This window comes from Narcine bancroftii, chromosome 3, assembly GCF_036971445.1.
Source record: "Narcine bancroftii isolate sNarBan1 chromosome 3, sNarBan1.hap1, whole genome shotgun sequence".
Lineage (NCBI taxonomy): Eukaryota > Metazoa > Chordata > Chondrichthyes > Torpediniformes > Narcinidae > Narcine > Narcine bancroftii.
The window spans coordinates 62,344,364-62,370,270 of NC_091471.1; the positions used below are offsets into that span (position 1 = coordinate 62,344,364).

Below are 25,907 nucleotides of genomic sequence, written 5' to 3' on the forward strand. Positions count from 1 at the left end.
AACAATGGCGTGAAGCAAGGCTGCGTTCTCGCACCAACCCTCTTTTCAATCTTCTTCAGCATGATGCTGAACCAAGCCACGAAAGACCTCAACAATGAAGACGCTGTTTACATCTGGTACCGCACAGATGGCAGTCTCTTCAATCTGAGGCGCCTGCAAGCTCACACCAAGACACAAGAGAAACTTGTCCGTGAACTACTCTTTGCAGACGATGCCGCTTTAGTTGCCCATTCAGAGCCAGCTCTTCAGCGCTTGACGTCCTGTTTTGCGGAAACTGCCAAAATGTTTGGCCTGGAAGTCAGCCTGAAGAAAACGGAGGTCGTCCATCAGCCAGCTCCCCACCATGACTACCAGCCCCCCCACATCTCCATCGGGCACACAAAACTCAAAACGGTCAACCAGTTTACCTATCTCGGCTGCACCATTTCATCAGATGCAAGGTTCGACAACAAGATAGACAACAGACTCTCCAAGGCAAATAACGCCTTTGGAAGACTACACAAAAGAGTCTGGAAAAACAACCAACTGAAAAACCTCCCAAAGATTAGCGTATACAGAGCCATTGTCATACCCACACTCCTGTTCGGCTCCGAATCATGGGTCCTCTACCGGCATCTCGTACGGCTCCTAGAACGCTTCCACCAGCGTTGTCTCTGCTCCATCCTCAACATTCATTGGAGCGACTTCATATCCAACATCGAAGTACTCGATATGGCAGAGGCCGACAGCATCGAGTCCACGCTGCTGAAGATCCAGTTGCGCTGGGTGGGTCACGTCTCCAGAATGGAGGACCATCGCCTTCCCAAGATCGTGTTATATGGCGAGCTCTCCACTGGCCACCGTGACAGAGGTGCACCAAAGAAGAGGTACAAGGACTGCCTAAAGAAATCTCTTGGTGCCTGCCACATTGACTACTGCCAGTGGGCTGATATTGCCTCAAACCGTGCATCTTGGCGCCTCACAGTTCAGCGGGCAGCAACTTCCTTTGAAGAAGACCGCAGAGCCCACCTCACTGACAAAAGACAAAGGAGGAAAAATCCAACACCCAACCCCAACCAACCAATTTTCCCCTGCAACCGCTGTAACCGTGTCTGCCTGTCCCGCATCGGACTTGTCAGCCACAATCGAGCCTGCAGCTGACGTGGACTTTTACCCCCTCCATAAATCTTCGTCCGCGAAGCCAAGCCAAAGAAAAAAGATTGTATTTTACAAGAAAATGAAAGCAAGACAGATTGGGATAAAGATAAGTTGAAATGGGAAAAAGATTTAGGTTCTATAATAGCTGAAGAAGCCTGGATGGAAATTTGTCAGAATAGTATTCGGAAATTGATCAATGCTAGATTAGCGATGATTAATTATAATTTTATACATCAATTATATTTAACACCAGAGAAATTAAAACAATTTGGTCTTAGTAAGTCAGATTGTTGTTTTCGTTGTGATCAGACGGCCAATACTTTTTTACACACTGTTTGGTTTTGTGATCGATTGCAACAGTTTTGGAAAGGTATTCAATCTATTTTTAATAGTTTATATAATATCTATGTTGTATTAGATCCTGATATATTTTTATTAGGGAATATGCAATCATTAATTGACTTAGGCTTAAATGATTATCAGATTTCTTGGCAGTGGCCAAGAAATGTATAGCGCTTACTTGGAAAGACAGAAATATATTAACCTTAGATAGGTGGTATTTAGAGATGAAGTCTTGTTTAATTATGGAAAAGATATCTTTTTCAATTCAAGATAAGATGTCTTTTTATAAGCTGAAGTGGACTCCATTTGTTAAGTACATGCAATTAAGTTTGACTTAAATATGTTTTATGTGTGATATTTTAGATTTGATAACTTTTGTTTTATTAGTATTTTTACCTGTTTTTTTGTTTGTGAGTGTTTTTTTTATATATATATAATATTATTAACATTATTAATTCTTCACTCTTTATTTTGGGGGGGAAGGGTGTTTTTTTTTAATATATAGAATTTTTTTTAGTGGCCGTATATATGGTGGGGGGGGGGGGTTGGACTAATTTAAGTTAGGTAATTAATGCTGTGTTGTAATAATTACTTTATTTTTCTTTTTCTTTAAATGTAATTTTTTTGTTTTATTCATGTGATAAAATCTTTAAATAAAGTTTAAAAAAAAACAAAGATATCAAGTACTGTACACATGTTTGGGCTGGCTGGCATAATCTTGTATCTGAGAATTTATCTATAAAACTTGTTTATGTGGCCGCTCACCACTAGGCAGGCGAACCGGCCCTGCTTGTAAGCCAAGCGGCGGGGCAGCCAGCCAAAATGGCGCCGTCAGGGGTTTTCCCTTCCTTCCAGCACCGTGCTCAGAAGCCCGCGCTGGGGGACCATGTGATGCCCAGGTGACGTCAGCCTCCTCCAGCACATTTCTCAGCCAGGTCCGGGCTGGGAGTATAAGTGCAGCCCAGCAGCCTGCAATAAACTAGTCTGCTCACTGAGCTCAACCCGTCTGGTTGTGTGTGTTCTTTCAGTAGCCGTGTAGCTGCCGCTATATCTACATTTTTTTGTTTGGTATTCTTGTCTCTGTTGCTGAGTTGCTGCATTTCAATGCATTCAGGAATCATTTGGATCTTGTTTAACCACCAATTGATTGCATCACCTTTGACGGTTTGCAGGAACACTAGGTTAACTTATGATTGAGCTTAAAGAGCCCTCATCTTAAAGAAAATTTAAGTGTTTAAATTGTCATGATGCATATTCAATGATTATCAAGCATTGTTGTACTTCAAAGCATATAGTCACCAGGCTGGAGAAGGGGTACCTGTTTGCTGCCAATGGGTTCCTTGGGATGCCTCTGTATCTCTTTCACCTGTGAGTGTAGGACTGACAGTGCTTTGGTTAGCTGCTGTATATGGATGACCATTTTGTCACTTAATCCATATAAATCTGAAATAACATCTTGTTAGTTTTTGGATTTTAACCCTGTACTGCCGTGTGGGGTTATACACATTTTAAATAAAGCCAACAGCAATACCTTTATCCAATTCAACCCAGTTTCTTCTGATAATTTAGCCAACTTATTCTTTAAGGTCCCAGATAGATCAATAAGAGCAAGACAATACTTATAGTCACGTACTCTGAGTAATTCTATAAAATCAATCTATATACACTCAAATGGTAGGCATTCATGTCCTTTCCTGAGGGCACAATTTCTTCACCAGGATTATTTTGCTGGCAGATGATATATTCCTGTGCCACTCCTCCTTAGTCAAATATTTTATTGCATGTATATAATTAAGCTGTCCAGTTTAAAAAATAGTATTAGGCACAGAAATTGTCCAGCAGGAGTGGTTCATAATTCAGTTTCTGGATTTCTAGCATATCCACTGAAATTAGCAGCGCAGGGGCATCCCCTTGAAGTTATGCTACATCCCCATTATCAGGCAAGACCGTTCTATTAGTGAAGGGACTGTTTATAACAGCAGCTTTTGCAGGTCCTGGTATGGGCATAAATATTCCATTCCCTATCATGTAGGCTCTAATAAGGGCAAACAATTCAAATTGTTGGGAAAGACTTGAGGCAGCCGTCTTTATAACTTCATTCGTATTTTTCCCAATGGCATCATCTGCACAGTGTAGTCCTGTATCATCAACAAAGGCTGATGGCCAATAAACCAAGTTGTAGTTTCATCAATGGGACTGTCCATTAAACCTTGTCGTGCCAGAAGTCAAAAGATAATTACGCTGCAAACAATCATAATCTGGTTCTTCAAGTTCATCTGGAGATGGTGTTAAAAAAGGCTGTTGAGTTAGCAGTAATACTGTCGTGGAAGGTCAGATATGAATTCACTAAGAGAAAAAATCCATAGTGGCTCAAAGTGCTTGAGTCATGTGGCCTGTTTGATTAGATGTCAGGAGAGCTGCCACTGAATGCTGGATGTATTTCACTCTGGGTTTCAAAGGTGCCTTGGCTCTTTCTTTATTTCTGCTCCTCTAGGCTGTTCTTTGGTATTATCTGACCAGTTTATATTAGTCTTATGTTCACTTTTATATATCAATTTTTCTGATGAAATATGCTATTTTTATTTGATTGATCATTGGGTAAGGACCTGCAGTACTGGGACATGAGCAATATTGAAACGATGCAGTTCGTCAGTTTCTTTTTTTGTAAGTACATATAGCATCTATCCCCTGGTAGGTCTAGACATGTATATCTTGAGGCAAGTTGGTGATAATGATTGCACTCAATGTACGATGGTAGCTGAATTGACATGGGTACTTGGAGTAGACAAAATAGGGTTAATTAAAACAAGAAATCTCTAAACTATTTTTGTTAGTTAATCAGAAATTAATGACAGCTCTGATGACTGCAGTGAAAATGCACTTGTATCCTATTAATTTCTGCAAACATGATGTATCTCAATCCTGGAATTCTGATTAAAAAAATATATATTTTTAAGGAAAGTTAGCACAGTGAAATTTATCTTTTTTTAGTTTTCTGGTATTAGAGGGAGTAAATGCTTAAGATGCCAGATGGGTGTTAATCAAGTGGGCTGCAATGTCATGCATGGTGTTGACCTCTGATGGTGCTGACTGGCAGCATCATGGTCTAATATGGGAACATCAATACCTCTGAGCATAAAGCCTTCCAAAAGGTAGTGGAATGGGGTTCTGTTTACTGCTAACTTTCACCCTGATCTCAAAATCACTTGTTTTTCCTTGGCGACACTCTCTCCTTTCTTGATGAGACGAACTTTCTGCAGAATTTTTACGAAGCCACCAACTCCCACAATGAACTCTTCAACACCTCTTCACATCCTGTCCCCAGTAAGGATTCTATTCCTTTCTCTCAATTTCTCTGACTTTGTCACATCTGCTCCCAGGATGAGGTCTTCCATTCCAAATTATCCCAGATGTCCTCCTTCAAAAAACATGGCTTCCCCTCAACTACCATCAACTCAGTTCTTACCCATATCTCCTCCATTTCCTGCACATCACATTCTGCATTTCACTCTGTGTTAAATCACCTAGACTATACGAACCTCATATGTCAGGCTGTTGTTTATTGACTACATCACAGCATTATGCCACCCTATTGCACCCAATTGTCCTACAACCCCTGGTACATTTTTAAGGGTGGGAGGAAACTAGAGCACCCAGAGGAAACCCACTCAGACACTGGGAGAATTTAAACTCCTGGTCCCGATCGCTGGCGCTGGAATAGCATTGCGCTAACCACTACACTAACGATGCTGTCCCTTATCCTCTGCAATTTCTGTCACTTACAGCATGATCCCACCACCAGACACATCTTTCCCTCTTCTCCCCACTCTCTCCATAACTCCCTCTTCCAGTTTTTGTTTGGCAACTCCCTGACTCTCTCCATTCCCCATCTCTCTCCTTTCATCCAGCTTTCCACCCTCTTCCTTCTCCATTCAGTATTATCCCCTCCCCTACACAAAGAATGCCGGAGTCTCTCCGGCATTTTTGTGCAATTCCCAAGAAACTAATATAGGCTTTTGGTTTAGAGGTTTATCTGAAGAAAATAATGTTGGGCTTTCTTGCTGAAATTTAAATCTATACTACCTTCATCTTACATTGGTTTGATCCTTGCATCTTAAGGATTGATTTTCAGCTTTCTTGCCATCACTATTTCTGAACTTTACTTATCAAGTAAAGTTTACACATCTCTCTCCCTTTCCCTTTAGATCACTTAACGAATGTGAACTTCCCATCAGTGTTATGTGTTGTAGGATGCAGGGTTGGTAAAGCTGACTGTTTATGACCAAATATAATCTGATGAAAATGTAGGGTACCTTGGATGAAATGATATGATTTAAGTATAATGTATCTTGACCTTCAACATATCCAGTATATCCATATGTACTCTATATTTTTGGATGTAAAATTTCAATGTTAATAAAAATATTGAAAAAGAAGAAAATTAGTATCTCCACATAAATGATTTCAACTTAAATAAGAGAGCTTTGTTATAATGTGTCCAGAAGATATGAACTGCCATTGCCTAGGATGTTGACTTGGACATCAGTTGATTCAACAAATATATTTACTGTTGTCAAAGTTTAGCTTTTATTTGAATATCTCTGATTAACTGATACAAATTAGTTATAGGTGAAGAAGTTGCTTACTATTTATTTAATTTATCCTGCAGAAATGGTTTTCTCTTTTCAGAGTTAGTGCATTTTAGATTTTTAAGTTGGTACTGTTTATGTCTTATTGATCAGCTGAACTATTTTTTGACACTGATGGGGATCAAAGTATTCAGGTTACTTTGGCAGAATTTGCAGAATGTTAACAGACCAATTCCAAACTCTGGGACTATACTACTTGTTCATAGCTTAGAGTTTATACTTAAGTAGATGTCTATATGCCAACAGTAGACAATGTCAGAACACATATACGCTTTCCATTGGTTAAAATTTGACTTGCCATTTAACCTTGGTGATATTTTGCTTTGCAAGTTGCTGGAAGTGGAGGATGGGATGGTACCAGCTACAAGGTATCTGATTCATGAAAAAAAAACAAGGCAACAACAAACATCAATCAGATGTAACAACTATGAAATTTGCACAGTGAGGAAAACGTTTTAAGTTTACTTAATAGAATTCCATTAATCGCTGAAGGAAAGAGTCCCCACAGTTGTAATAGTCAGTTATAATGCAAAAATAAGTTGGCTGACACTGATTAACACTGGTTGGTTAAAACAATACTTGGATTTTAAATATTTGACCTGCTGGCAAGCATAAATCTTAGCTATCGTCCAGGAACAGGATCTTCATTCTGCTGAATGCATTCAAATAGTAAAATAGACAGGTGTTTTTCTTAATTCATAGTAGAATGGCTCTTGTCAGAAGCTGCTGTGGCAGTTGTACATAAATGACAGCACATGATGCTACAAAAATAATATATTGTGGATGTTAAAAATCTAAAATAAACACAGAAAACTCCAAAAGTATTCATCAGTTCAGTCAACACCTGTGGAGTGATATCTTTGATATCAAAGTAGTCTTCCTTTATTTCCCCAAAATGGGCAACTTGAGGAGGAAAGAGGCTAGAAATGGACAATGTGTACATTGAAAATTGGTAGAATAAAAGCAACAATGCAACAGAAAAGGGAGGGACCATTATTAAACTGAAACAGAAACATTCTACATCTTCCATAAATGGGTTTGCACCTCCAGTTACCCACAGCTATCCCACTTTCTCATGCAGTCGTTTTCAAACTGCCTCACCCCCCACCCCCACACAAATTCCACCTTAAGCAATCCCTATGCCATAAGTGCTCTGTGATTATTAAGGGATTGTTTAAGGTGGTATGTGGGTGGAAAGTGAAGGTTGAGAACCACTGCTCTAGACCCAATTGTTACTGAAATATTTTTGAGAAAAATTGTCATTGGGCCATTTCCTTTGGAGTTATGAAACCTTGGAGATAACAAGTCAATTAGATAGGATTAAAACCACTATTTAATACAGGTTTAAGTCATGAAAGAAGACTGACTTTGGTTACCTCGTGCAAATAATTTTTTTAACACCTACAACTTCACCTCAGAAGGCATAGATGTTAATATATATTTTCAGTGCCATTGTAATTTGAGCATCAGAGTTTTGTACCTCAGTGTTGCCCCATGAAGAGCACTCACTGAATATCTTAGCTGTGATTTGTCTGAAAAGTAACTCATTAAATTAGTGTGTTCATTGTGTTACATATAGAACCTATTTCATGCACAGTGCAAGCTGACAAATTAGTACAATAAGGAAAATTTGTGCAAGTAAGAATTCATATTCTAATCAGTGCTAATAAATACAGTGTTGTATTAGGAAAAAAACCCCAACTCAGCAAGTATTGCTATGAACTGATTTTACATTCATTAATGTTATTTAAGTCTGCATTTTGTATGTTACCCTGGAGATGTGGTTACAATTTAGCAACTATTGAAATGCTTTTAAAAAGCTTTTGAACTGGTGATCAAACTTGCCAAGTAAATGCTTGGAAACATAGAAACTTGGGTCCCTGATGTTGGTTATAAATCTTGAGCTAACACACCCAAGGAAATGTCTTCTTCAAACAAAATGCAGTGTTTCAAGAATGTGGTTCATCACTTTCATGTGATTATTAATGGCCAACTTAAATGATGATTCCACCTGACCAAATAAACATGTATCCGTTTTACTATAGAGAAGGAAATAACACGGATGCAAAACCTCACAGTGAAAGTGCTTTTACAAAGGAAGAGTGTTCAAAATTGAAGTTTTTTCCATCACAACATATGTAAACTGGTTCTGAAAATTGTAGTTTATTAAATATTGAAATTATTACTGTACAACAGTTTCAAAGTCAAATAATATTTTGGGTCATCAGTATATACATGTATGTTGTATTTTTTTACTTTCACAGTGCATGTTGGTTAGAAATTGAAGATGATTTCGGTATAGATAAGACTATTTCACATTTCTCTGACAAATTGTACGTATGTAACAGAATAAACTTAGCCAAACTACAGAACAGCAGCCAGGTAATTCGAAGAGAATGAGGAAAGAATTTAAGATAATTGGCAATACTCAAGTGAAGGGAAAATGAAGTAGCTGCAAGCTGTGTTGTTTGGCATATATTTGATAAACCCAGAATTAGGATTAGTGTAGCAGTTGGTGCAATGCTATTATAGGGTTAGTGATCTGGGTTAGAATCCAGAGCTGTCTGTAGAGAGTTGGTATGTTCTTCCTGTGTCTGACTGGATTTCCTCTGGGTGCTCCAGTGTTCTCCCACCCTTCATAAGCATATGATGATTGTAGGTTAATTGGTGTATTTGAGGGTCACTGGATATGGGGCGGAGGGTCCTGTTACCATGCTATATGTCCATGGAAAACCATCTGTCATAATGCTATAATTTCTGTAATGGTGCCATCCATGGTTTTGGAAAAACTATTAGCCATTTTTTTTCTAGAGCTGCAGCTATCTTAATAATTTCCCTTGAATTGCGGGCTACTCCCCTCTTTCCCCCCCCCCCACTCCAGTTGGGGAAAGTTATCATCCAGAGCGCTCTGGCTCTGAGATCCCTTGTTTCCTCTGTGGGAAGGAACAATGCCAGACCAGGATCTTCAGAATCTATATATGGGGTGTAAGGTAACCCAAGAAGCAACATCTCTTCCAATTCTTGCTCCCTTGTTGGGGGCCCCACTGACTCGCTGTTTCTCCTGGGAGCCATAGGTAGGTCCTTCCCCACAAACCCATTGAGTTCTATTCAGGGGATGCTGGTTCAGCTGTAGTACAAATGGCACATGTGTCATTGCCCAGAAAGCAAGTCCCCTTGCCTTTAAAAATTACAGTAGCAGGCAGCATACCATAAGCTTTCCTAACTACCTTATCAACCCGTGCAGCATCCTTGAGATATCTATGGATTTGGATGCTAAGGACTCTTCCACACTGTTAAGAATCCTGCCTTTAATCACGCACTGCACCTTCAAGTTTGACCAATCAAAATGCATCACCTCATACTTAACCAGATTGAATTCCATCTGCCACTTTTCCACCAAACCCTGCATCCTGTCTATATTCTGTTCTAACCTACAACCTGTTCTATCTGCAACACCTCCAACCTTCATATCATCCGCAAGTTTATTATCACGCACTGCACCTTCAAGTTTGACCAATCAAAATGCATCACCTCATACTTAACCAGATTGAATTCCATCTGCCACTTTTCCACCAAACCCTGCATCCTGTCTATATTCTGTTCTAACCTACAACCTGTTCTATCTGCAACACCTCCAACCTTCATATCATCCGCAAGTTTATTGACCCATCCCTCTACTTTTTTGTCCAGGCCATTTATACAAATTGCAAAGAGCAGGGGTCCCAGAACAGATCCCTGTGGATTTCCACTGGTCACTGTCCTCCAGGTAGAAATACTTTCAGTCAACTATTACCCTGCTTTCTACAGGCAAGCCAATTCTGAATTCACCTAGCCAATGTTTCTGAATGAGTCTTCCATGGAGGTCCTTGTCAAATGCCTTGCTAAAATTCATATACAGTAAAATCCCTGATATCTAATACCTATGGGGATTCGTAGATGACAGATAAGTGTATTTTCTGGTTGCTTAAGACTTACTATTACAATGCCGAATACACCTGCGTTAAGAATTAACTTCATTTGCATGAATATATAAACCTTAAAACATTTTATTTTCAGTCACATTTTTGGAAAACATTTAACAGTCGGTGCATCTGCAGGATCCTCCCCCTCCATAGAACTGCCCGAATGACAAACAATGACATTATAGATAATTAATCCTCCCCAAGTTTACAGATAAAGCCTTTCTAATATACTAATAAAGATAACAACTCTTACTAAACAGGATAAGGTGACACTTTAAGAGACCCCACGGTGAGCAGCATCAACCAGCTCTTCATCCATTGGTGTTTCATGCATGTTTATTCAACAGTTGCTATGAGCAAAGCATGACCAAGGCACCTCACTGGTTGAATATTTGCTCCCATCTTCACTAAAGATTTATGTGTTACTTCAGAGAAGATTTGCTTTTACAATTTTAAACTCGTATTTTTTACCTATTTTTTCCTTTTTTATTTTTCTTATTTTCCTTGTTTTTTTTTTTGCCAGTTGCTTTAGGCTGCTGGTTGCTTGACTTCCAGATACCAGGGGTTTTACTGTACACCACATCTACTGCCCTACCTTCATCAATTTCTTTTGTAACCTCTTCAAAAAAACTCAATTAGTCTCGTGAGGCATGACCTTCCTTTCACAAAGCCATGCTGACTATCCCTGAGAAGACTGTATTTCTCCAAATACTTGTAAATCCTGTCCTTTAGAATCCTCTCCAAAAGTTACCCACCATTGATGTAAGGCTCGCTAGTGTTTCATTCCCAGGATTCTGCCTATGACCTTTTTTATTAACGGGGATGACATTTGCCATTCTCCAATCTTTGGCACTTTCATTGTGGCCAAGGAGAATGCAAAGATCATTGCCAATGCCCCAGCAATCTCTTCCCTCACTACCCATAGCAACCTGGGGTATATCTCATTGGGTCCTTTGGACTTAACAATCCTAATGTTTTCAAGGTGAGCCAGCACTTCCTCTTTCTGAATCTCAATATGGTCCAGCACATAAGCTTGTTCTATTCTGACCTCACCTTGACCAAGGTCCTTTTCTCTGCTGAATACTGAAGCAAAGTATTCATTTAGGACCTTCACAACCTCCTCTGCCTCCTTTATCCTTAAAGCAGGCCTACCTTCAATCTCATCATTCTTTTGTTTTTTACATATGCATAGAATGCAGAGTGAGGTTGTGGGTTTCTCTGGCTTCTTGGGTGTTTAGGGCAGTCCTGCTGTCAATGCCTCCTTTGACCATAATGGTAACACTTAAGAGGACTTTCTGATCATGAAATAATTTGATTACCACCCTCGGGGCCTGTAGGGGGTTGATAGCCTCCTGATTCTGAATTAGGTGGGGGATAATCCTGTTGTTGGTATGGAACCTATGGGAGTCTCTTGGTTTCTCCTTGGAGGGACACGTGGAGTGTGTCTCCTTTGCTGGATGTACTCTGTCTTAACTCTGGTCAGGGGAGTGTTTCAGAACTGTCCCAAAAGGCTTTCACAGCTGAGTTAAGTTGGGCTTGTGTGGATTCAGACCAATTCATAGTGTTGATTTTAATTTTGTCACTCACCTTACTGGGCAGGACCTGGAGGAGGAAAGCACAGTACTATGGGGGACTGGTTCGCTGCTGCATACAGCAGATACCTCGATTGTACAGAATAGAATTTTTTTTTATTTAGACATACAGGCCATTTCGGCTCAATTACACCAAATTAACCTGCAACCTCCAGTATGCTTCAAACAGTGGGAGGAAGCTGTAGCCCCAGGGAAAACCCATGCAGAACATACAAACTTCTTACAGACAGCGTGGGATTCAAACCTCAGTCCCGATTGCTGGTGTTGTAACAGCATTGCCTAATTGCCTCTCTAACCATGCCGCCCCATGTCATTGAAGACCTCCAGGTAGTCATCTGGGGTCTTTCTTGGGTCTAAGACCTTAGTTATATCTACGGAAGGAGCCAGAAACCTGCATTCAATCTATTTTTAGTTAGTCAAGTGGCGGCTAGCTGGTCATAGTTGCCATGTTAGAGGTCAGCAATGAATTGGGTCTGATGAGTGGGAGTAAGGGAGGCCATAGCCAACTCCAAATCTCTGGAGTTAGCAGAATAGGTGGTTAAGTTAGTTCTCAAGTAATTACAAAATCCTTGGGGGAGTCTACCTTTTTGTCCAGGGCAGCATTCAATATACCATAGTTTTTGGAAGGGGCCTAGGCTTATGGATTTGCATAGTGGGCGCTTTGGGGTTAAGAACAATCCTCATCGGTATATGATGTTGAGGTGGTATTGGTAGTGGAAAAACTCATGGCCTAAGTTTAAAGTCCAGTCTGGGAAAGGTCCAGTCTGACTGCAGGTGTGGCAGAAACAGGTGTTGGACTTCCCGACTGCCTGGGGAAAGGAAAATGACTGCTGAATTGGTGGCTGAGATCCCAATCATCATCTTTTGGCGAATCAATTGATATGTCTGGATAGAGGCAGTATATCCCAGATCTATTCTAATTTTTCATGGTCAGTATATTCTGTTTTTACTATAATTTCTTTCTTATCTCATGCCTGCTTCCATCCCTTATCTGAATCTTCACAAATCACTGCCAACTCCTTGGATCTCCCCTTTTGTCACAGATATCTATTCATCTTCACTTAACATTGTTAGTCCAACAATTTAATTTGTGCCTGTCTTCTTTTATTTTTGCCTCTTGTTGCCATAGACCAATCAGACCACCATGCTCCTTTTTCTCCCTTTCCTTTCATGTTCTTCTAGCCGTATTAAATTTAAATGAAAAGTACCTCCTCTAGCCCAATTGTCTTTTCCCAAATGTTTAAACAATTGGAAAGACATTTGACTCAATTTCTTTTCATAATTTGGATATTTGTCTTATTATTTTCTGTAATGGACTACTTCCCCTTTCTTTATCCATTTGGGTGTACATGGTTTTTATTTATTGGAAGACAAAACTTCCCAGTGATTCTGGGGTATTTGAACTGCCCATTTGCTCTTTCTTGTTTTTTACCCATCAGGTCCCATCAGTGGATTTTCCTTGCCAAAATGAGGGAACAAACAGAATCGGCAGGGAGCAGAGGGGAACCAAGGTTAAAGCTTAACTTGTGGGCCCATTCTTCTCTGATTCGCCCCACTTTTTCAGTGTTGGAGAGGGGTCTACTATTGGGACCCTTCTCGCAGCGCCAAACTGCGGAATTCCTTCTTTTTCGTTTCAGACCTAAGGAATAACTTCTGTCCCAATTTACTTTAAACCACACACCATTTATTTGCAAGCTTGCGTCACTCAGTTGATGAAGTCTCACTCATGAAGATCAGATATCTCCAAGTGATCCCTGAACAAGGTCCAAGCTTGCTTCTTCACATTTGTTATTATGCACGCTGACATAACTTTGCTAGTCACCCTTGATGAGTGATTCACAACTATCTCCTGCTGCAGGCATTTCCTAAGTTAGCCTTGAGCACCTTGGTATTGATCAGCTCAGAGGATGGTAACCAACACAGCGCCTTCATTTCCCTTGTAATCATTATACATATAACAAGATTAGTTAAGCCATCAACAGATATTTAAGGGTGTTAACACATTTAGACATGTCCCAATTCTTCTTGTTCTTTACAATATTCCTCATCTAAATTAAAAAAAAAATTAAATTTGTGAATATGTGATCCTAACTACTGGATTTACTGTATTCCAACTCCAGTGCAAACTGATTTAAATTAAACTGTGGCATTATTCTCTTCAATCTTTCTCTCTTCATTGCTCCAACTTATTTCCAATACATTTCAGCGGGAATGGGGAAAATCTACAATAGGAATGCAAACTTTTCAATCATTGTCCCCTCCACTCCCAAACTAAGGTCACTCTCAACTTGGTCATTAAATCGCACCATATGCCGATAACATCTGCACACATGCTTTGTTGAACGCAGCTTTGTATAGATGACTTGTTCACTGAAACATGGGGAAATGGCCTGACTTTAAATGTTCTCAAAAGAAAATCAAAAAACTGTAGATTCTAGAAGTCTGAAATAGGAACAGAAAGTGTGAGAAATAGTAAATTATCGATAATTTTTCTCACTTCTCAGACATTGGTTGAAGTTTTTCCAACATTTTCTGTTCATATCCTCAAAAGAGAGGTTCTCGACCAGCTTGTACCCAAGTACACAGCATCACCCTTCATTACAGTTCACAGTGAGACAAAGAAAATGTGCATAACTTTCCCTATTTTAGGAACACCTTTCAGACAGTCATTGATGACAAAATTCACTGCCGCCCCTGGTGCAGCAGAAGCACAGATGTTAGCCTGTTTGAGTAAAAGAACATTCAGAAATGACGATAACTCATGGCCTACTGGGGAATAGTGAATAGAGCAAACACCTCAAAGCACTCAACTTGTTTTTTTCATCGTCCACAAACTTTATTGTTGGATAAGCAAAGTAAAAATCTTTCTCCATGTCAATAACCCTAATACTGAGACTCTAATTATTTAACTAAATTGCTGTTTATATAATTTTTCATCCATACTTCCATAGAATGGAAAAGGAGCTGTTTGTTTATGATATTGAAGAGAATTTTATTAGCCTGTTCAAATATTCTGGCCTGACCCTGTCATCATATCTTCTTTCTTTCTTCTTCTTCTTTGGCTTGGCTTCGCGGACGAAGATTTATGGAGGGGGTAAAAAGTCCACGTCAGCTGCAGGCTCGTTTGTGGCTGACCAGTCCGATGCGGGACAGGCAGACACGATTGCAGCGGTTGCAAGGGAAAATTGGTTGGTTGGGGTTGGGTGTTGGGTTTTTCCTCCTTTGCCTTTTGTCAGTGAGGTGGGCTCTGCGGTCTTCTTCAAAGGAGGCTGCTGCCCGCCAAACTGTGAGGCGCCAAGATGCACGGTTTGAGGCGTTATCAGCCCACTGGCGGTGGTCAATGTGGCAGGCACCAAGAGATTTCTTTAGGCAGTCCTTGTACCTCTTCTTTGGTGCACCTCTGTCACGGTGGCCAGTGGAGTGCTCGCCATATAATACGATCTTGGGAAGGCGATGGTCCTCCATATCGAGAGAAGGTAAAGGTTCCATTATTGTCACATAATACGACATTTAGAATGTAACATGCATGAAATTCTTTAACTTTGTCTACAGTGAGGAAGACAGAGTTACCATTGTGTCAAATGCCCCTCTCAGAAATGAGGCCCCAGCAAGGAACAAACTTGCGACCCCCGGTTTACAAGAACAGTGCTCTAACTACTGAGCTTTTGGAGTCTGATATGCTGTCAGATTGTTCTCTTCCAGATGATAACCCTTCTGCCTATGATCTCTTTAAAAAAAAGCAGGGACATTACTCCCGTGTTATTTATAATACTTTGTGTGAAAATTGGCTGTTGTGTATCACATGTTATAACAGAGTCTGCACTTCAAATTAGTTACAAAGCATTGTGGGCCATCACTGTCATGAAAGGTGGTTATTTAAATGCAGTTTTTTTTGTCTTTCTCATTTTATTTTCTTTGCTCCCTTTCTAGTTCTAAAGGACCTGGTCCATTTGATCAGGCATTCTAATGTGAGAATTCTGTAGCAGACTGACAATTTACATAGCAACTGTACAAATAAGTGTATTTTGACAAGTGTATAGTTGTGATATGCTGAATGAGGACGTGAAGGTGGGTATGTTTCAATTTGTCTCCAACATTTAAATTTGTGCCTCAATTTAAGAGCTGGAAAGAATGAAGAAATCATCCATTTTAATTCACTGTTGCACTGAAATACCCAAGTTCCAAGTTAGAGATTCAATCTTCCCTGTACATTGATTGAATTGATTGTAGTACGTACTATGAACTGTGATTGTCAAGCCTCTCATTTCCAACCTAAAATTGCTTATTTGCTGATGAAGTCTGGACCTCACGACACTTGTGGGCAGCAAAATCCCCTAGCCTTTCCATCACTGGACAATCACTACCTTTTACCTGGTTAGGGATTTTTCAGTGCAATTGAATTACTGAATAATGAGAGATATCTCACTGAGATTCCTGGGATTCTAGCTAAATCTTCGAACTCCTATGATTGACTAGTGATGGTGAAGGAGGGCAAATGCAGAGAAATATCCTGTTTACAAATAAATTTGGCTTTATAACTTCTAATCCAGGGGTGGCCATACTACAGCTCCCCTGGCCAGCTGCAGTCTGTTGCCCATTTTTAAGTGGCCCAGGCTGAATTTTAAAAATAAAATGGAATATGGCCCGTTAGAACATAGTCTCTGACAATAAATGTACTTTCAACACTAGGTGCGCTGCCACTTTGAACAACTACAATGTTGAAATGTTCCTCATCGATGAAAATGTTTACCTCAATTAAAAAAAACATTTACTTCAGTTGATTAAACATGGCGGAACCGAAAAGACGAAAAATAGCAAGGGAATGCTGAAAATTTCAGACACAGTGGGAAAATGAATACTTTTTCACAGAAGTTAAGGGGAAGTGTGTGTGTTTGATTTGCAAGGAATCTCTTAACTTTAATAGCCTCTCTACAGATTTACCCATTGCATCATAATCATTAAGATGGACACTTGGGCCATAAACTGTATTCACTGAGAGTTGTGGAGGAATATTGGAGACTGCTTTATCCCTTTCTTGAACTCTTCTCCTGTTCTTATTTTACACCCAACTTTTTATTTTGCGCTACTTTTTGAATGAGAGTTTTGAAGAGTTTTATTGTGTTCATTTAAATTAAATTTAAGATCAGCAAGTGCAGAAATGCCTACTGTAATCGACTTCAATAAACTACTGTCTTGTCTGCATTTAAATTGTTCAGTAGTGTTGTGTTGTGATAGAAAATTAATTTTTCATTGTACAGGTGTTTTCTGGTTTAAAAACACCATTTTTCTTGCAGTGTAACTGGTTAGAAACTGCCTGCCTTAATATTGTTTGGCTTGTGAATCCTTATATTTTTCTGAATGTGGCCCACAATCAAAGAAGTTTGGCTATCCCTGCTCGAATCAGTTAATAATCATCAGAAAGTGATGAATGTGTTGGCAATGCTATTAAGCATAATTTTCTCACCAATAATCCACCTACTTTTGTTCAGTTTGAGTCTTGCCAGAACCTCTTGCTCCAGATCCAAGTCCAAGCTTGAACCAAAGAGTTGAATTTAATAGGTGAGGGGAGGGACACCCTGTGACATCAAGGCAACATTCGATCATCTGTGGCGTCAAGGAGTCTGGTCAATGGGCATCAAAGGGAAAATTTTTACAATGGGTGGACTCAAACCTGAGTCAAAGGAAGGTGATTATTGTTAATGGTTGTTATACATCCCAATCCCAGGAAATCAGTGCACGAGTTCCTTTGAGCAGAATACCAGGTAAATTGACTTTCTCCAACTCAAGGTCACCGATGAATGCACAGCCTTTTATTTAATTTGTATCTCCTCAGTAAATGCAGGCAGCGTGATCTAAACAGCATTTAGACATTAGACTAATAAACCATTCATATCAGGCATCATAAAGGACCCCCATCATTATAAAGGTTCCTCACCACCATGGTTACAACCTCTTCTGACTGCTACCTTTGGCCAGATGGTACAGAAACCTAAAAAATAGCACTTCTCAGTTCAAAAACTGTTTCTTCCAAAAACTCAGATTCTTGAACCTCTCCTTGATACACAAATTATGGACTAATGCGACAGCACAAAAGGACTGTCTGCACAAATGCAAATCACTTTTTTACAACAGGATTCTGTGAATTTTATTATCTATCCTATATTTATTGCCATTTTTAATTAAGTTTAATATTATAGTTTATTTTAGTGCATTTGTACATTATGCAATAGAAATGACAAACTCCTTATTATCTTCAAGAGGGATCAGCTGATGACTGCCATACTGCAATCCACTGAAGAGGTACTGGGCTTCTCCTCCAGGAAAAACAAGGACTGGTTTGACAAAAACAACCAGGAAATCCAGGAGCTGCTGGCAAAGAAGCGAGCTGCCCACCAGGCTCACCTTGCAAAGTCGTCCTGGCCAGAGAAGAAACGAGCCTTCCGTCGCGCATGCAGCCATCTTCAGTGCAAACTCCGGGAGATCCAAAATGAGTGGTGGACTAGCCTTGCCAAACGAACCCAGCTCAGCGCGGACATTGGCGACTTCAGGGGTTTTTACGAGGCTCTAAAGGCTGTGTACGGCCCCTCACCCCAAGTCCAAAGCCCACTGCGCAGCTCAGACAGCAAAGTCCTCCTCAGCGACAAGATCTCCATCCTCAACCGATGGTCAGAACACTTCCAATCTTTTTTCAGTGCCAACTGCTCAGTCCAAGAATCCGCCCTGCTCCAGCTACCTCAACAGCCCTTAAGGCTAGAGACTCACCCGGGAAGAGACATATAAGGCAATTGAACAACTGAAAAGTGGCAAAGCAGCAGGTATGGATGGAAACCCCCCAGAGGTCTGGAAGGCTGGCGGCAAAACTCTGCATGCTAAACTGCATGAGTTTTTCAAGCTCTGCTGGGACCAAGGAAAGCTGCCTCAGGACCTTCGTGATGCCATCATCATCACCCTGTACAAAAACAAAGGCGAGAAATCAGACTGCTCAAACTACAGGGGAATCACGCTGCTGTCCATTGCAGGCAAAATCTTCGCTAGGATTCTCCTAAATAGAATAATACCTAGTGTCGCCGAAAATGTTCTCCCAGAATCACAGTGCAGCTTTCGCGCAAACAGAGGAACTACTGACATGGTCTTTGGCCTTAGACAGCTCCAAAAAAAGTGCAGAGAACAAAACAAAGGACTCTACATCACCTTTGTTGACCTCACCAAAGCCTTTGACACCGTGAGTAGGAAAGGGCTTTGGCAAATACTAGAGCGCCTCGGATGCCCCCCAAAGTTCCTCAACATGGTTATCCAACTGTACGAAAACCAACAAGGTCGGGTCAGATACAGCAATGAGCTCTCTGAACCCTTCTCCATTAATAATGGCGTGAAGCAAGGCTGCGTTCTTGCACCAACCCTCTTTTCAATCTTCTTCAGCGTGATGCTGAAACAAGCCATGAAAGATCTCAACAATGAAGACGCTGTTTACATCCAGTACCACACGGATGGCAGTCTCTCCAATCTGAGGCGCCTGCAAGCTCACACCAAGACACAAGAGCCACTTGTCTGTGAACTACTCTTTGCAGACGATGCCGCTTTAGTTGCCCATTCAGAGCCAGCTCTTCAGCACTTGACGTCCTGTTTTGCGGAAACTGCCAAAATGTTTGGCCTGGAAGTCAGCCTGAAGAAAACGGAGGTCCTCCATCAGGCAGCTCCTCAACATGACTACCAGCCCCCCCACATCTCCATCGGGCACACAAAACTCAAAACGGTCAACCAGTTTACCTATCTCGGCTGCATCATTTCATCGGATGCAAGGATCGACAACGAGATAGACAACAGACTTGCCAAAGCAAATAGCGCCTTTGGAAGGCTACACCAAAGAGTCTGGAAAAACAACCAACTGAAAACCTCACAAAGATTAGCGTATACAGAGCCGTTGTCATACCCACACTGCTGTTCGGCTCCGAATCATGGGTCCTCTACCGGCATCACGTACGGCTCCTAGAACGCTTCCACCAGCGTTGTCTCCGCTCCATCCTCAACATTCATTGGAGCGACTTCATATCCAACATCGAAGTACTCGATATGGCAGAGGGCGACAGCATTGAATCCACGCTGCTGAAGATCCAACTGCGCTGGGTAGGTCACGTCTCCAGAATGGAGGACCATCGCCTTCCCAAGATCATGTTATATGGCGAGCTCTCCACTGGCCACCGTGACAGAGGTGCACCAAAGAAGAGGTACAAGGACTGCCTAAAGAAATCTCTTGGTGCCTGCCACATTGACCACTGCCAGTGGGCTGATGTCGCCTCAAACCGTGCATCTTGGCGCCTCACAGTTCGGCCGGTAGCAATCTCCTTTGAAGAAGACCGCAGAGCCCACCTCACTGTCAAAAGACAAAGGAGGAAAAACCCAGCACCCAACCCCAACCCACCAATTTTCCCTTGCAACCGCTGCAACCGTGTCTGCCTGTCCCGCATCGGACTTGCCAGCCACAAACGAGCCTGCAGCTGACGTGGACATTACCCCTCCATAAATCTTCGTCCGTGAAGCCAAGCCAAAGAAAGAAGAGCACTGGCCTTGCAAACCAGGGGCTGAGAGTTCGTTCCTCACTGGAGCCTCATTTCTGTGAGGGGCGTTTGACAAAGTGGCGACTCTCATGTTTGTTACATTCTAAGTATAGTATTACATTCCAATAATGGAACTGTTACCTTTATTATCCAAGTAGCAAGAAATAACCATCTCCAAAAAAAGTGTAATCACCTATTCTCGATATTCTTTGTATTACCGTTGCTGAATATCCCAACTATAAATATCCTGAAGGTCACAAGAACAGTTATGCAAGTTCAATGAGTTCAATAGCAGCTGGGTGTTCTGTAATGAATGATTCATCTCCTGATTCAATGTGTTTCTGCCATCATGATGGTAGGGACAATAAATATTACTCCTAGCTCATGGGACAAAAAAGTAGGAGTGAAAAGAGGCCTCTTCACATCGAGGGTGATGGGGATATTGAATGAGCTGCCAAAGGAAATGGTAGTTTTGGCTGGCTGTATCTGGAAATCTAGTATTTCTTTCCATCGTTGTAGTTTTTTGTTTTTAAAACCAATTATGAGAATAAATGAGTAGTGAAGTGAATTAATCATTTGGTGTAATAGATCTTAACCATTACCTGTTCCAATTTATGAAATCTGTGCACAGTGAAAGAATGGAATTTCAAGTGCAGGTGAAACTAAGTTAACTTTCTTGTTGGTCACAAATGTGTTTATTTACTCCTGGCATTATACTCCATAATGTCATTATGGAAATAGAGAAATCAGGGCCAAGGGTTGAGGTTTTTGATTGGGGAAAAGCTAGATTTGAGGAGATGCGAAAGGACTTGCAGGGTGTGCATTGGGACAATTTGTTTTATGGGCAGGATGTAGTAGAGAGATGGAAGTCTTTTAAAGATCAGATTTTGAGAGTGTAAAAGCTTTATGTTCCTGTTAGGTTAAAAGGAGGGGCAAAAGGTTTGAGAGAGCCGTGGTTTTCAAGGAATATTGGAAACTTGGTTCGAAGAAAAAGGGAGGCGTACATTAGATATAAGAAGCATGGAGTTAAGGAGATGTTTGAAAGATACATTGAATGTAAGAGGAATCTTAAGAGAGGAATTAGGAAAGCTAAAAGAAGGTACGAGAAAACTATGGCAAGCAGGGTGAAAACTAATCCAAAAGAGTTCTACAAATATGTTAATGGTAAGAGGAAAGCTAGAGACAAAATTGGTCCCTTAGAAAATCAGAGCGGAAAACTGTGTGTGGAGCCTAGAGAAATGGGGGAGATATTGAACAGTTTCTTTTCTTGGGTATTCACTAAGGAGAAGGATATTGGGAGATGTGAGATAAAAAAAGCAAATTGGGTAAATATGGGGAATATAGAGATTACAAAAGGTGTAGTTTTAAGGCTTTTGAAGAATATAAAGGTGGATAAGTCTCCGGGACCAGACGGGATCTTCCCCAGGACATTGAGAGAAGTGAAGGAGGAAATAGCAGAGGCTCTGGCGGTAATTTTCCAAATGTCATTAGATATGGGGATAGTGCCGGAGGATTGGCGCATTGCGCATGTGGTTCCGTTATTTAAAAAGGGTTCAAGGAGGATGCCTGGCAACTATCGGCCTGTAAGTTTGACGTCTGTGGTAGGTAAATTAATGGAGAAAATTCTTAGAGATAGTACTTATAAACATCTGGATAGACAGGGTCTGATCAGGAGCACTCAACATGAATTTGTGGGAGGAAGGTCATGTTTGACCAATCTGATTGAATTTTTTGAAGAGATGACTAGGAATGTGGATGAGGGTAGCGCAGTGGATGTTGTCTATATGGACTTCAGTAAGGCCTTCGATAAGGTACCACATGGAAGGTAAGTTAGGAAGGTGCAGTCTTTAGGTATAAATTTTAAGATAGTCAGATGGATTGAACATTGGCTGAAAGGGAGAGGCCAAAGAGTGGTAGTGGATAATTGTCTGTCAGGTTGGAGGCCAGTGACCAGTGGTGTGCCTCAAGGATCTGTATTGGGCCCATTGTTGTTCGTTATATACATTAATGATGATGGGGTGGTGAATTGGATTAGTAAATATGCAGACGATACTAAGATAGGTGGAATAGTGGATAATGAAGAAGGTTTTCAAGGATTGCAGAGAGATTTGGGCTGCTTAGAAAAGTGGGCTGAAAAATGGCAGATGGAGTTTAATGCTGATAAGTGTGAGGTGCTTCATTTTGGTAAGAAGAATCAGAATAGGACATACGTGGTAAATGGGAGAGCATTGAGGAATACAGAAGAGCAGAAAGATTTAGGAGTAATGGTACATCGTTCCCTGAAGGTAGAAACTCACGTGAATAGGGTGGTGAAGAAGGCTTTTAGTATGCTGGCCTTTATCAATCATTGCATGGAATATAGGAGTTGGGAGGTGATGTTGAGATTGTATAAGACGTTGGTGCGGCCTAATTTGGAGTTCTGTGTGCAGTTCTGGTCGCCTAATTATAGGAAGGATATAAAGAGAGTGGAGAGAGTGCAGAGAAGGTTTACCAGAATGTTGCCTGGGTTTAAGCATCTGGAGTATGGGGAGAGATTGGACAGATTGGGTCTTTATTCTATGGAGCGTAGAAGGTTGAGAGGGGATTTGATAGAAGTATTTAAGATTATGAAAGGGATAGACAGAGTGGATGTGGATAGACTATTTCCGTTAAGAGGAGGAAAGATTAAAACAAGAGGACATGAGTTAAGAATTAAGGGGCAGAGGTTTAGAGGTAACATGAGGGGGAACTTCTTTACTCAGAGTGGTAGCCTTGTGGAATGATCTTCCGGGAGAAATAGTGGCGGCGGAGTCAATTGTATTATTTAAGAAAAGGTTGGACAGGTATATGGTTGAGAAGAAGATGGAGGGTTATGGGCATTGTGCAGGGAGGTGGGACTAGAGTGGGGTGTTTGGTTCGGTGCGGACTAGAAGGGCCTAATGGCCTGTTTCCGTGCTGTAATTTTTATATATATATATATATATATATTACCCTCCAAAACACATTCTAATGAGAAACAGTTTAGATGTAATCATGTTTATATTAAGCTAACAGAGCACTTCTTAGGGTATACATGATCCAGGAATTTTTGAAATGACGATGGTGGTAAGTTTATGAATAAGCCACCCATTTGATTTGGATTATGAATCTAAAACCAAGATTACATTTTTACAGTAAGAATTGAAGTCTCACTATAGCACAAAAATCAAGACTGTTTCCAGTGTGGTACTTCAGGAAGAACAGCATGATGCTGTCTTTTGTATGAGATGTTAAACTTCAGCACAACCTGATCTCAAATATTTTTAGAGATCTTGGAGCACTATTTTGTTGAAGTATGCAAGTTACTATTGTTACGAGCCCAGAGGACCCCAAAAGCCCAGCAGCAATAGAGATTCACCAAGACAAATGGTTACTTGAACAAAAGTTGCTTTTAATTTTCTTTAAACATGAAAACTGAATCGCACTTGAACTTATCACTATTGACTAACCTAATTTAATCCCCTTCTAATTCTAAGCGCACGTGCATGTAATGTGTTTGTGTAAGCTCAGAAAGTTCTTTGGCTCAAAATCTAATCTCGCTTCTCATTCCTCCAAGTTCACTGGTTGCAGGCAATTTTTATACTGTTCACAGAATTTAACATTTATGAGTTTCACCAAGCTTTGGTGCTTGAAAGGTAAATGGTTACCGCTCAGGAAGGTTCCTGTCGGTTTTCAGAGAGAGATTTGTTGTACGTTCCACTTCAGTGTCTTGCCGGAAGAAACTTGACCCCTCAGGGTTCTGCAGATGATAACCTCTTTCTTTCAGGTCACCACACAGTGCCTTTTCTGTTACTCTTATTCTAAGTGAAACATTAGTCAGCCAGTTCTCTTCTCTTGCATAAACCACAATGGCTTTGATCAGGCTGAACCAAACACTCACAACCCGTCTTCCAAATGTCCTGTTCCAGTCCCAGCTGCTGCTGCTGACTGTAATGTTGTTGAAGTGATCGGTCTGTCTGTCTGTCTGTCTGTCTGTCTGTCTGTCTGTCTCTCTCTCTCTCTCTCTGAGAGAAAGCCTGTTTTACTCTCTCTGTTTGCAAAACCACATGACCCTTTTAGAACAGCAAGTTCCCTTCCAGACAATATGTGGTTCCAACAAGCTATTTCATCTTTTGTCTCTTGGGCACTCTCCAAAGCTTTTGCAAAGGCTCTGAGGCCCCGACATGTCTAGCATTAGCGGAGCTCCAGTATTTCAAATAAGGTCTGTTTTGAAGTGTTCGTATGTGACCTAAACTAACAAACCTTTCCCAATTTATCTCCCAAAAACATCTCTATATACTCTGTCACACTATCTGTATCCTGGCCAATCTTTTTCCATCAATTAACATTTGCTGTTTGTAGGAAATTGCTGTGTGCAGTTATTAAGTTTCCTACATAACAGAACCAACTATTTTGGGATAACCTGAAAATAATGAAAAGACCACTTTATAAATTTGTTTTTCTTTTCCTGCAGGGTTATACATCATTTTGGAATGACTGCATCTCCTCTGGGTTGCGTGGGTGCATGCTGATTGAATTGGCACTGAGAGGACGCTTGCAACTGGAATCTTTTGGCATGAGACGCAAAAGTTTACTAACAAGGAAGGTAAAAACCATAATTTAAGATATGTTGAATAGAGTTTGTTTCATGTAGAGAAATAATCACCCAGTCATAGAATTCCAACATAATGAAATATTTTTTTGCATATTTTTCAGCTATATTACGTGTAACAATGTATAGTTGTATAGATACCTGAATGTGAATTTCTACTTTCTTATGAAAAAGATTGTGTTCTCAAATATGTTCATCAGAGAATTGTTCATATTAAATCTATCTATGTATGCCAATATTTTAGAAGTACATTATTTTTTTCATATTGGATACATGCAAGGCAGTCACAATGGCAGTGGAAAAAAACTGCAGATTCTAAAAATCAGAAATGTAAACAGAAGATGTTGGAAAATCCTCATTGTGTAAGATAGTATTGGTAGAAAGAAGCTAGAGTTTTTGTGAGGGCTGAAAAATCTTCAGAACTGGGTGAAAGTGAGGAAAAATATTTTTAAGTTGCAGAGCTGGAGTGCGAGGGATGAATAAAACAAAAAAATTATGTCTGATAAGGTAAAGTTGGTGTTGCTGAGGTGTTTGCATCACTTACGGAATCATTTGGTTGTTAAATTAATGAGCATAGTTAAAAAGGTGTGAAAACAAACAAAATGATACGTTGAAATCTGCGAAACATCAGTCAGAAGAGTTGCTGACACCTGAATCCAAAAGGTCAATGCAGGATATATGCAACAGATCAGATCAGGGCCAGATTAGGCAAATGCGGAGCCTGAAGCATATGTTATAATGGGCCCCTCAACCCTCAATTTAAAAATTACACATAAATATTATAACATCTAGTAGTTTAAAAGAGAAAACAGAAGGGGCAAGTAGGACACCTGTTACATATCAAATCAGCAGCAAGAGTAATAACCAAGGTAATGGTTTTGGTAAAACAATATTTTTTTTATTATTAATAATTTAACACCTTACATAACTCTAAACTTAACTCTAACTTAGCCCCACTATGCACAAATGTATATATATGTGTGTGTGTGTGTGTGTGTGTGTGTGTGTGTGTGTGTGTGTGTATAAAAACCAAAACCATTACAGTTTAAGCTTGATTCTGA

At 40.4% G+C, this 25,907-nt stretch overlaps 1 protein-coding gene across 1 annotated transcript in view; it reads left to right on the forward strand.

The window, feature by feature from the left end:
* LOC138757207 (Golgi phosphoprotein 3-like) overlaps positions 1-25,907 on the forward strand; it is an 87,690-nt gene that overhangs the window by 15,102 nt on the left and 46,681 nt on the right. Inside the window, exon 2 of the mRNA XM_069924183.1 lies at positions 24,709-24,840. Coding sequence (XP_069780284.1) covers positions 24,709-24,840 — 132 coding nt within the window. The remainder of the gene's footprint in view (positions 1-24,708; positions 24,841-25,907) is intronic.